General features: G+C 41.3%; 1 protein-coding gene across 1 annotated transcript in view; it reads right to left on the reverse strand.

The window, feature by feature from the left end:
• The window catches only part of LOC128349903 (broad substrate specificity ATP-binding cassette transporter ABCG2-like), a 51,856-nt gene extending 41,314 nt beyond the window's left edge, over positions 1-10,542 (reverse strand). The window contains exons 1-2 of the mRNA XM_053307192.1: positions 10,317-10,542; positions 7,889-8,185 (exon numbers count right to left, since the gene is read on the reverse strand). Of these exons, the coding sequence (XP_053163167.1) occupies positions 7,889-8,172 (284 nt within the window). The 5' untranslated portion in view covers positions 8,173-8,185; positions 10,317-10,542. The remainder of the gene's footprint in view (positions 1-7,888; positions 8,186-10,316) is intronic.
• Positions 10,543-12,312: the final 1,770 nt, after the last annotated feature.

The following is a 12,312-nucleotide window of genomic DNA, read 5'->3' on the forward strand; positions in this document are numbered from 1 at the left end:
CCTTGCAACATGCAAGCTCCTCTCTCCCTGCACCATGTGTGCAGAGATGCAGAATCCATCTGCATCCAGCTACGGTAGCTAGCTAGATTAGATATCCTATCTCTTCACTTTCCTATCTAGAATGGAGTTCTCTAATAAATACTCCTTATATTGATTTGAAACTATGAACTGGCCAGGGGTGTAGCAAGGTTGGAGTGGGCCCAGAGATGAGATTTTTAAATGCCCCCCCCCCCCCACTGCTTTCCTCTCTTTCTCCTGGCCCAATGTCTCTGCTAACTATCCCAACTAGTTACAAGGTGTAAATAACAGCAGAACCAACTAATACAAGGATTTAAGTCTGATATTTCAAAATATGTATGCTGGCTGGAAATACATTTCACTGAATACACACACACACACACACACACACACACACACACACACCCCAATATATAGTGATATACATTGAATACTATATATTTGTGCTACTTTTAATGCCTAGAACACACTAGAAACACTAGAGGTAAGAGTATTTATGCTGCTTAGCTAGATAGATGCTAAGATATCATGAGCTAGATATATGGGGAGCCAGGATGATGATCATGTGACTTGCCTCTGGGGGGCTCCTCAAGGCAACAGGCCCCGAGACAAATGTCTCCCCTTGCCCAATAGTAGTTACGCCCCTGAAACTGGCTCCAAGTTATTTTACTCTCAGCATACACACATACCTAACCAAATTCTGCTGTGTTGTGCCTCTGTGCACTCTGCTATAATTAAAACAGGTTTCTCTTACCAGAGAGTATTCCCAACAATACTCGCTCTAGAACCCCTGGCAATTAAGATTTGACAGGAGCAATGGATCTGGGGTATCAATAAGGAGAACCAAGAACATAAAATAAAATTGTACTCGGATGATGTCCTTCTAACTATCACTCAGGTTAAAGACTCTTTTGACACATTGATGACACAGATACATAAGTACGGTTCTGTCTCTGTTTACAAGATTAATAATTAGACACAGATTTTGACCTGGAATCTTACAAAGGCGGAAACAGAACATTTTCATAATGTTTCAGGATTTCAAATAATGAAGAAGCCAATTAAATACTTGGGAATTAAATTAACAAGTAACAATAAAGATCTGCTTGAAAACAATTATTTACAAATATGGAAACTAATCACTGCTGAGTTGGATAGATGGAAAAAGCTGATTCTTTCATGGCTTGGTAGGATTTCTGCAATAAAAATGAATATATTACCAAGAATAAACTTTCTTTTCCAAATGATTCCTATAAAGATTGATGACAAGACTTTGAATAAGTGGCAGAGTCAGCTAAATTCATTTATTTGGAATTACAAAAAACCTAGAATTCGATTTAAAATTATGCAGGTTCTAAAAGAGAGAGGAAGGCTAGCTGTTCCCAGTTTGAAGCTTTATTATTATGCCAGCTGCCTGACTTGGATTTCCGATTGGATTACAACCCCTTATGGCCGTTTTGCCAGTATGGAGAACTCTGGTCTTTTCAGAGGACTGCATAATTTTCTGTGGGTAACCAGTATGAAAAAAGATTTGGAGATACAATAACATTCTACCAGACAAAGTCTTTTTTGTGTTTGAGATAAATACTAAAAAAGAATAAGTCTGAGATTATCTCTTTTGGCGTCAATTTTGAACATTTACTTTTATGAAGAAGAATCTTCTTATAAGTACAAATTTTGGAAAGACAATTTATATATATACTTTGCAAAGTTTAACTCAAGACTTAACACAGAGCAAGGCAGATTCTGAATCTCAACAACCACCTTGGTTTCAACAGGTCCAGATTAGTTCAATAGTACAGAAAGAGTTACAAATATACGGTGGAAAACTTAGAGAACTGACTGACTTTGAAGTTGAAATAAGGACCATTTGTTGGGAAAAATATATAATCTGTTGCTGAAATATGAGACAGAGACAGAGCAGGTTAAAGAGTGCATGATAAAGTGGATGCAGAATTTCAACAGGACAACTGATTTTTCTGACTGGGAATACCAGTGGAAAAGAAACGTTAAATTTACAATGTGTTATAACCTAAGGGAAAACTGGTATAAGATGTTTTTCAGATGGAACATGACCCCCTTAATAAGACAGATAGTTCATTCTCAAAAAACTGTTGGAAATGTAAACACCAACCAGGGTCATTTTTCCATATGTGGTGGACCTGTAATAAGGGCCAATTGTATTGGAAGCAAATTCACGAGAAAATTGAACAAATTTTAGAGATTAAATTTCCTTTTTACTAGAAATCTTTCTTTTAAGTATGAGAAAACCTTATATTCCTTCTAAATGTAATTAGCTGTCTTTATATATGATTACTGCAGCCAGGACTTTATATGCTCATAATTGGAGCGTTTCTGAAGGTTTTTGAAATTATGGGATTATGCCTCAATTTCTAAAGTTTCAGTTTATAAGAATGAAGTCTCAACTGAGTCATTTATGTCAACTTGGGATCCCTTTATAAACTTTAATATCCAACAAGGACATCATTTGTTCCCATTGTCCGGATTTGATTTGTGAAGCTTTTTGTACCCAGATTTATGCAACCAAGTGTTGATCAGTTGTAATCAAAGCTGATCATTGCTGCCAAATTTTCTTAGAACTGTTAATATATTTAGAATGTTTTCTTTCTAGCACTTGCTTAAAGAAATCTCATGACACTGTTTTTCTTTTCTTTTGCTTTGTTTCAATAAAATTGAAAAAAAAAATGTTTAAAAAACAAAAAAGGAAGAGTTGACTTCCAAAGGGCACTCTCCCTCCATTTCTGCACCTGAGCAGACCTTTGCCATTTTATTTTCAGTCATTGGCATCTTATTTATTTATTTATTTGTTTGTTTGTTTTCACCAGGGTCAGATTTATAGCTATACAATTTGGCAGGCTGCATGTCCTCAGCAGGCATACAATTTTCTTCTCATTGTGCCAAAAATAAAAATAAAAATGCCAAGTTATAGGCATTTTAATGATTTTTCATTATCATCTAGGGAATTGTTTTAGCACTATATCACTTATTCTCCAGGCGGCAATGATAAATCTCTCCTCTCCTGTATTCTACCAAAGACAACCACAGGGCTCTGTGGTCACCAGGAGTCGAAACCTACTCGACAGCACACTTTACCTTTACCCCTTCAGTTATCAAAAGAGTGCAAAAACATCAGATAAACAAAACATAACATTAAGAATGCTGTTCTGCAACATTATAATCACATTGGGGGTTCTTCATCTGAGCCATCCCTCACATGTGATTGAAATATGAACCTCCCTTTCCATGTGATTATGATTCGCTGGGACGGTATTGCAGGAGAGGAATGTATGTGTTTGTGTCCCTTATTGCATGTGGTAGCAAGCATGTGCACTTGTGCTATGCTTGTGGTAGCAATGCTTGTGGTAGCAAGCATGACGTCCTCTTAGCTAAGCATGGTCCACCCTGGTTACAAATGAATGGAAGACTAGATGTATGAGCACTGCAAGATATTCCCCTCAGGGGATGGAGCCGCTCTGGGAAGAGCATCAGAAGGTTCCAATTTCCCTCCCTGGCAGCATCTCCAAGATAGGACTGAGAGAGATTCCTGCCTGCAACCTTGGAGAAGCCGCTGCCAGTCTGTGAAGACAATACTGAGCTAGATAGACCAATGGTCTGACTCCGTATATGGCAGCTTCCTGTGTTCCTATGTGAGTGGGGCTGGTTCAGATGCATCATCCAAATGGTCACCCAAAGAGAAGAACAGCAAAGCCCCAAAGAACCCTGAGAATGCAGTATGATAAAACCATGATACTGTACTGCAGCTGCTGTTGTAATTGAGAGCAAGATCCAAGACAGCTGACAGAGGAACAACACAGCCTCCTCTCACTAGTATCTATTGTATGTTTTATTTATTTATTTATAATAAATATATTATCAAAATATTTATTTATTAATAATAAATAAATAAATATTTTGAAGAATTGCTTGGTTGGTTGGTTTAGAAGAAATTCTGAATATCATACTTCCTGGTTACCTACAAACACTAAATGTTTCCATGAACAATCCCTCCACTTAATTTAACTGTATTACCTTTTACACCAGAATATGCTGGGAAAAGGTTTAAATAATTCTTTTCTTGGTTGTTGGTTTTCTTGAAGAAATTCTGAATATAACCCTATTTTAACTGTTACGGTTCTCAACAGATTTTTTAACACTCAATAATCAGATCAATAATTCCATAATAACATCATGTCCAATAGAAGCAGAAGATCTTTCTCAGATTCAAATTTACTATGATTCAAATTTATCAATAAAACGAATAATAATATTTGAAGTTGAAATCCTACAAGTGTCAAACTGTTCTTTTTGCAAGTACATTAATTCAAAAATTCTATGACATAGACAGGTGGCCCTCAAATAGCGGTTTCACCCATTCATGGGCCACCTCTCTGTATATCTGTTTGGGTTATTTGTGGTTTTCTACCGCCGCCCCCCCCCCCAATTTTGTATACAGTTTGAATAGCCACTCTCCCCACTTCTCTGCTGGTGTTCAGGGAAAATTAAAGAAGTGGTGTGAGAGGCACAGGCTGCTCCATCCACTCTTGCCTCTTATTTATTTATTAATTACATTTGTATGCTGCCCTATCCATCCAAAGACTCTGGTATCCATCCAAAGACTCTGGGTCTCGTCCATTGCTTCTTTAAAGCTTCCCAGGCATCTGCTGAGAAGTGGAGAGAGTGGCTATTTAAACTTCACACCTCCCTGAACTTCTCAGCTGATGTGTGGGGAAGTTTAAAGTTTAAGTAGCCAATCCCCCCATGCAGGCTGTTCCATCCACTTTCACTGCAAGATTGGATTGTTTGGCTAAGGAACCTAACCCCACTTTTTGGGTTAGGTTAAGCACTCTATATTGTGGTTTCCATGAACATTACCCTCACAATATTAGAGGGCCTCCTGGATTTCATTTCTTGCACATTTTTAGCAGTGTAATCTACACAAAATGACTTTGCCTGGTCAACAATGGGTCTCACCTACTGATTAAGATATATGTCTCTGTGGGAAATAGTAACATCACATTCTACTTGGGCTATCATTTGTTCCAGAAAACAAAATGACAGAAATTATGCTGGCACAGCAAAAAGCAAAAGGATCTACCAAGGAACAAAATCTATAACACATTTTATATTTATCACATTTGATAATAGACCATAATAAAAGTCACTGACAAGCATAATATAAAATGGACTACAACACAGGCACAAAGAATATGATATAATAAAAGTACATATAACCATTGCCATACAAACAAATAATATATCAATAAACATATAAATCCACATATCCATGATGACAACCCCAAATATAAGCATTCTGAGATATAAAGATATAAATTTCTGTTTATATATAAACAGGAATTATCCGCAGAGTAGCCCAGGAATCTCCCCTGGGCTATTACCCAAGTAGAAGGGTGTGAGTGCACTCTTCTACTGGGGATCCCAGTCGTGTGTCTGCTCAGTTGTGGTGTAACACAAAGCTGGATACCTAGAATGCCTGGCTTGAAGAGGAATCCCCCAATGCACTGCACTCCCCGTGTGGTGCATTGTGAGATTTCTGAAGGTGGTCCCCTGGCCTCCACAACACCCTGCCACTCGGCACAGTGGCAATTGTGTGCGCAGTAAAGTGTTCCAGGAGATCTTGTGGGGAAAGGTAGGTATACGCCTGCCTTCCCCCCAGCCCTCCCTAGCCACTCGAGATTCGTTGTTTTAATTTACGTAAACTGCCTCGAGTGTAAGGAAGTCAGGTGGTCAATACATTTGCTAAATAAATTAAATTAAATTAAATTAAATTTCAGCCATGTGAACAACCTTTTAGTCTTCTAAGCCCAAAGACGAGTTCATAATAAGGCTTCAAACAGACTCTCAGGCATATACCAATAATGCTTTTTTGTTTCAAGTCTGAAAACCCATTTAATCCACTTGAGAAAGACTTGACATCTTGGAAACAGTTGTGAACTGGGTTACCGTTGCATATGTGGATTTATATGGTTATTGTTATATCAGTTGTTTGTGTGGCAATGGTTTTACAAACTGTTGTTATCTTTGTGCCTATGTTATAGTTCATTTTATATGATGATTGTCAGTGACTTTTGTTATGGTCTATTATAATATTATAGATATTGTTTTATAGATTTTTTTTAAAAGATCTTTTGATTTTTTGTTGTGTTGTAGATTTATAAATCCTGGTATGCTCTCTCTCTCTCTCTCTCTCTCTCTCTCGCTTTTACTTACAGAAATTATTCTGGAACACGTAATTGGTCAGGTAAGAAAAAAGAGTAGTAGTGGATACAAAAGTACACAGAGAGGGATAGGCTTGTGTGCCCTTGGAAAGACACAATGCAAAAAACAAATGCAAGGTCAAAGAAAGGCATGTCATGTCTCCCAGCTACTTCCAATGCGACTGTTTCTTGGACCACTGATGGCACCAGCTTCTTTCAGAGGTTATGGTCAGCCTTCACGGATGTCTCCTCCTGTCTTTATGCTGTACTGGTCTGCCTACCTTCCTTTCCAGCTCCCACCTATCCTAATTACATGAGCTGGGGGGAAAGAGTGGGCAGCTCAGCTGGGATGCTGTGGGCAGGAACTCTTAGAGAGGCAACCACAGAGTGGAGGGGGCACTATTCCACACATAAGCACAGAAATGCATTTCCTTTCAAGACTGATCTATTCGCTAAATATGGGTTTTCAAAAGCCAGGTCAAATTATATAATATAAATGTAATATATAAGAATCGAGACAAGAAATGTTGACTCAGTTCACCAGCCGGACAAAAATCTTACTGGTCAGATGGTTCCTTAAGTTGTGTTGGTACATGTGTGCTGTTGGGAAGAAGCTACATTAGCCTGCCATGTTGCATAAACACAATCATATCTGTTTACTTGGGAGTAAGCCCCATTTAATTAAATGGGACTTACTTCTGAGTAGACATGCATAAGCTTGTACTGTGAGTACTATTCTTTCATTGAGTCTGCTGTAAAGAAGAAACACACAGACACATCCCATTGTGAAGCAATCCTCCAGTCAGGGATATTGTTGTTGGTTGGTAAAAGGTGAAGGTAAGATTGTGCTGCCACGTTGGTGTTGGAGAGGCAGTCTGAGGCACCTGCCTTGATGATTGGGTTCTCTCCATAGGCAGAGCCCAGTCAAGGAGGCAGCCTGTCTCCCCCTGTTTTCTTCCGTGCCTGGGACCAAACCTCAATGGAGAAAAGCAGAGGGGGAGGGGGCTGCCTCCACGACTGAGCTCTGCTTACCAGGAGCGCCCAGTCACAGAGGCAAGTGCCTCTGACCTGCTTTCCTCCAGAGAAGCAAGACACGAGGGAGAAAAGCAGTTTGGGGGTGCTTGCTTGGGCAGTTGGGCTTTCCTCTTAGGCCAGGGCCAGCTTAGTGCGGAGCTTAAAGTGGCACCAGCCAAGGGCGCAGAGGCTTAGGGGTGCCATCAGCCTCTAGTGCCCCCCCCCGCCCACCATCCTGAGTAATGCTAGCGAATACGACTTGCGGAATGGTTTGGAAAGGGTGTGGCATGGTGGGGCTCCACCCCTGGATGGGAAGGCGGGTCCTCCCAAGTTCCCCTTGGGAGCGCACATGGCTGGCAAAGGTGTGATGGAGGCAGAGTAGCTGGCTGGTGGGGTGGGCACCCAGGCCTGTTCAGTGACAAGCAGACAAGTGCATTTCCCAAGCCCTGATAATAATATAATATAAATATTTGGGTTTCTAAAATGCCAGCATTTCACTGACTCTGAAAATAACCACATTCCTTTGCTTGGCCTAATCCCCAACAAATCCAGAACAGGAGCCCTTCAAAGCTTTTTGAATATTTTCAAAATTTTAAAAGTATAATTACATGTACACTTACTATACGTTATGTAGGATTTTCTTCTCCACTCTTGTCGGCTTGCATGGGAGCCCATGGGACTGCGTGATGGAATACTGGATGTTGTGGAAGCTTACAACTGATCCCCGAGGGGATCGGAGAGATTCCCTGGTTGGGAGTGAACGCAAGAATTTGCCCCCTTGTTCCGCTTCATCCCCAGTAGATTCCCTTGTGCGGTTGGACAAACTCATTGTTGCATCTTTGCCACAGGCACCAAATTCTATTGGGCCAATGCTAACAAAGTCTTTGTTATCAATGGTTCCCATCTGCTGGAACTGCCTGAAATATTAAAAAGTTTTGAATTTACTTCTGGATAACATGTTTGCATCTATATGTTAACAACCATCTTCAAGGCACTGAAGAAAAATAAGGAATCTCGGAACTTATCATTCACCCCCTCTATAGCACTTTCAGTGCACAAAATTCATTATGATCTTCTTCTTTCACACAGCCTCATAGCAATCTTGCAAAGGAGATTTGGTCGTCGTCGTCATCGTCATCATCATCATCAATAATTAATAATGTTAGCCACTCCATAACAAATTGTTCTCTGGGTGGCTCACAACAAATGGTCCCTTTTGCTAAGCAGGGGAGACTACATCTGAGAGCACTTTAAGATATTCCCTTTAGGGGATGGGGCCACTCTGGGAAGAGCATCTACATGCTTGCATGCAGAAGTTCCCAAGTTCCCTCCCTGGCACTTCCAAGACTGGCCTGAGAGAGACTCTTGCCTGCAACCCTGGAGATGCTACTGCCAGTCTGTGTAGACAATCCTGAGCTAGATGGACCAATGGTCTGACTTGGTATATGGCAGCTTCCTATGTTCCTAGGTACTCTTTCTACTTCATGCACCAGGGAAAATGAGACTGACAGATAGTGATATGTCCTAGTCTAATGGCCCTGAGTTTAATCAAGTCCCATTCTATGGTATGAGCAAACTGATTTCAGGACCACCATCAGCGAATTGGCACTGTTGAGTGCTGCTGAGAGCACTCTTGTGCCCACAACCTTCATGTGGTGATGATGGAGTGATTCTCTCAGGACCCACCCAAGTACAAGGAGGCCCACGGAGGGCAGTTTGCCAAAAAGGCCCCCCTGAAGCCTTGAGTCAACCCTGACTGGTCGTCCTCAGCCCTATTCCACTGGAGTTGTACCCTAGCAGGAGCTGCATGCTTGAATAGATATTTAAAGGTTTGTGTAAAGTAGTACTGTGGCAGTTGGCACAATTCATTATTCCTATTTGTTCCTATTCATTTCAGTAGGGCCTGCACAGGAGACCTCCCTGGGGACTTGTGTGTGCATTGCTAACAGTGTCAGTCAGGAGATATGGTGCAAGGCATTATCAATAGCAATATGATTGTGAGGGATCAGGACCAGAGAGATGGTTTAGATCTGCCTGTTCTGGATGGGGTTACACTCCCCTACAAAAGAACAAGTACCTGTACATAGCCTGGGAGTGCTCTTGAATCCAAAACTCTCTCAGGTTGAGGCAGTGGCCAGGAGCGTTTTTTAAATCAGCTTCGGCTGATATGTCATCTATGCACATTTCTGGAGGCAAATGATCTTAGAACAGTGCTACATATGCTGGTAACCTCCAGGCTTGACTTAGGGGTTATTCCCATGATCAGGCAAAATCGGGCTAGGGGAGCCTAGCCCGATTTTGCCTGATCCTGGGAGCCACCGGGCCCGCAGGCGAGCCTGGTGGCTCCCAGGTGGTTAACCCTGGGAGCTGTGCTTGAGCTGGGGGGGGGGGTGGCATTTTAAAATCTTGTCTCTGGGCCCACTCCAACCTTGCTACGCCCCTGAGAACAAGCCTAAAAAGTCACTATTAATCAGATTTAGATCCTGCCACTTCAATGTGGGGATGATAACAATACACTCCTCCCTGTAACAATTACTGAGATAACGTATTTATTTATTTAACATGTTATTTAACATATTTAACATAACACTCACATACTATTTAACATAACATGTGAACCATTCTGAGCATCCTAAAATCAGTGAGTTAATACTGTTATTATTGATTGTGAGTGTCCTATTGCGTCAGTGCCCTCTTCTTTCCTGCTTGTTGTATTAAGGGAAGAGTGGCACAGGCAGGCCAGAGGGCTTTTTGGAGTAATGCTGGTAAGAGGAGGCCTTCCTCTGAATCGGCTTCTGCGGAATATATTCAAGATATTTTAAGAGTCACAGAAAATGTATGAGCAGCTGTGTGCAACTGTGCAGTGACTATATGGTAACATTCCAATCTTTGAGAGGCAAAAGCCTCTTCTGCCTTTGGCCCAACAAATGCTTCATTTCTTCCCAAAGCCAGACCCCCAGTCCTAGGAAAACTCAGCCACACACAGTCACAGTCACTTTTGAAGGCATATAACATCCTGTCTACCCCAACACCAAAGTGGTTCAGTACCTTTTTGGTTCACTTGCTTCCAAACTTCGAGCCGGCTTCCACTCAGCTGAATGTCTAGAGGTCTCTCCCAGAGCGGCACTGACGGTGACAACCGCTATCCTCTGGGTTTTTATGACTCAATTCAGGTTAAGTTACATAAATTTCTGTTTGAGGAAGTCTCACACATGCGGAGCTGCTGCTGCTGCTCTGCTGCTGCTGCTGCGAGTGTCAAATTACTGTGATCATATACTTCATCCTGAGGTCACTGGGGAAGAAGTCACCACCAAAGAATCAGAGTGGCCTTTAACATGTATTTTTATGTTTATTTTTTGTAGATTTGGGCTTCAGTCCAGTGGAACTGCAGAGAGAGATCAAGAAATAAACCACAGTGGCGAAACTAGATGAGGAGAGCGTTTGCTTTTGAGTGCAGACATGCCCACTTCCCTCTGATAAATAACTGCATCTGTCTACTCATAGAGAAATGTATTGGGAGCTTGTATGTTGTAACTATGGACCTTTCTTAGTGCTGGCTGTATAATGTTTTTTCTCATGTTCCAAACACGATTTTACTCCTGTACACTTCCTAGTGGAATTTATTTATTTATTATTTATTTAATGTATTTATACCCCGCCCCTCCACTACACTAGTGCTCGGGGCAGCTCACACCACAATAGGAAGAATAAGAAGAATAAGACTAATAAAGTTAACCAGTTTTAAGTTAAACAAGTTAAAAGACCACGCTAAAACCACATTTAAAATTACAACTTTTTTAAAAAAAGTTTCGAATTAAAAGTTATTTTAAAAACTAAAAATTGAGAATTATAAAAACTAAAGAACCCACCAATTATAAACAGATGGAAAATTAAAAAGCCTCTTTAAAAGATGTTTTCAATTGTTTTTTTAAAAAAACACTGAGGGAGGGAAGATGGCAAAGCTCTTTGGGGAGGGTGTTCCAAAGCCGAGGGGCCACAACCAAAAAGGCCCCGTCTCTAGTCCCCACCAATCAGATCTCTGTTAGTGGCGGGAGCCAGGGGCGTAACTATAATAGGGCAAGGGGAGACAGTTGTCTGGGGGCCCCAAGAGGCAAGTCACATGACTGACTCCCCCAGCCGCGCACCCACCCAGGCTTCCTTCAGTTGTATTCATCCTCCACAATTGATGTGAGTGTTAAGACCTGGAGCTACCCAAACAGCATGTCTTTCTTGAGTATCATTAAATGACTTGCATCATCCACAATTTACAAAACTTTTAAAAAAAATTTAGGAAGATGTTCTATTGTGGCACATAGGTGTTATCTATATCTATATCTATGCTTTTTGATACCACTATTCAGCCTCATTTAAGATTTTTTTACTTCATCAGTTGAGCTTTAGTGAGGGGGGGAATTTTAAAATCTTGCCTCTGGGCCCACTCCAACCTTGCTATACCCCTGGCGGGGGCCATGAACAGGGCTTGAGATGCTGACTCTCTGCACACATGCTGAGCAGGGACCTTGCACGATCACAGCTCCACTGTCCACTTGCTGGCCACTTCTAGCACTGAGAGAGAAACTCACCCCATTTCGTTACCACTTTTGTGGAGTCTCTGAGTCTCTGGTTCCTCTTAATAGTAAATGTATTATTTGCAAGAGAAAATGGGGATTACCAATACTCTCCTCAGATGGACTGTTGTGGCCATCACTGTACATGTGAGTAAACTTTTGAGGTCTGGTGACAGTACAGAGCCCATTCATCCTGCCTCACAGCCATTCTAGGAATAGACCAGGCAGGCAGTAATAGTAAACAATGAGGGCATGCACATGAGTAGCCCTACACAGGCTTGCACAGCCCCTCTACCCGGGTAGGGCTGCTTGTGTGGAGTGCAAACTCATGAGAAGGAGTTTTCCTGTATCTCCCAAGCAAAGCATTACACCTCACTAAGGTAGAGGCTCTTCTAAGACTAGGCGTTGTTAAATTATAAATAATATGCTGCCAGCTTCAATGTACAATTTATTCTTTCTGAATTAAGATGTCTAGG

Source organism: Hemicordylus capensis, chromosome 3, assembly GCF_027244095.1.
Source record: "Hemicordylus capensis ecotype Gifberg chromosome 3, rHemCap1.1.pri, whole genome shotgun sequence".
Taxonomy (NCBI): domain Eukaryota; kingdom Metazoa; phylum Chordata; class Lepidosauria; order Squamata; family Cordylidae; genus Hemicordylus; species Hemicordylus capensis.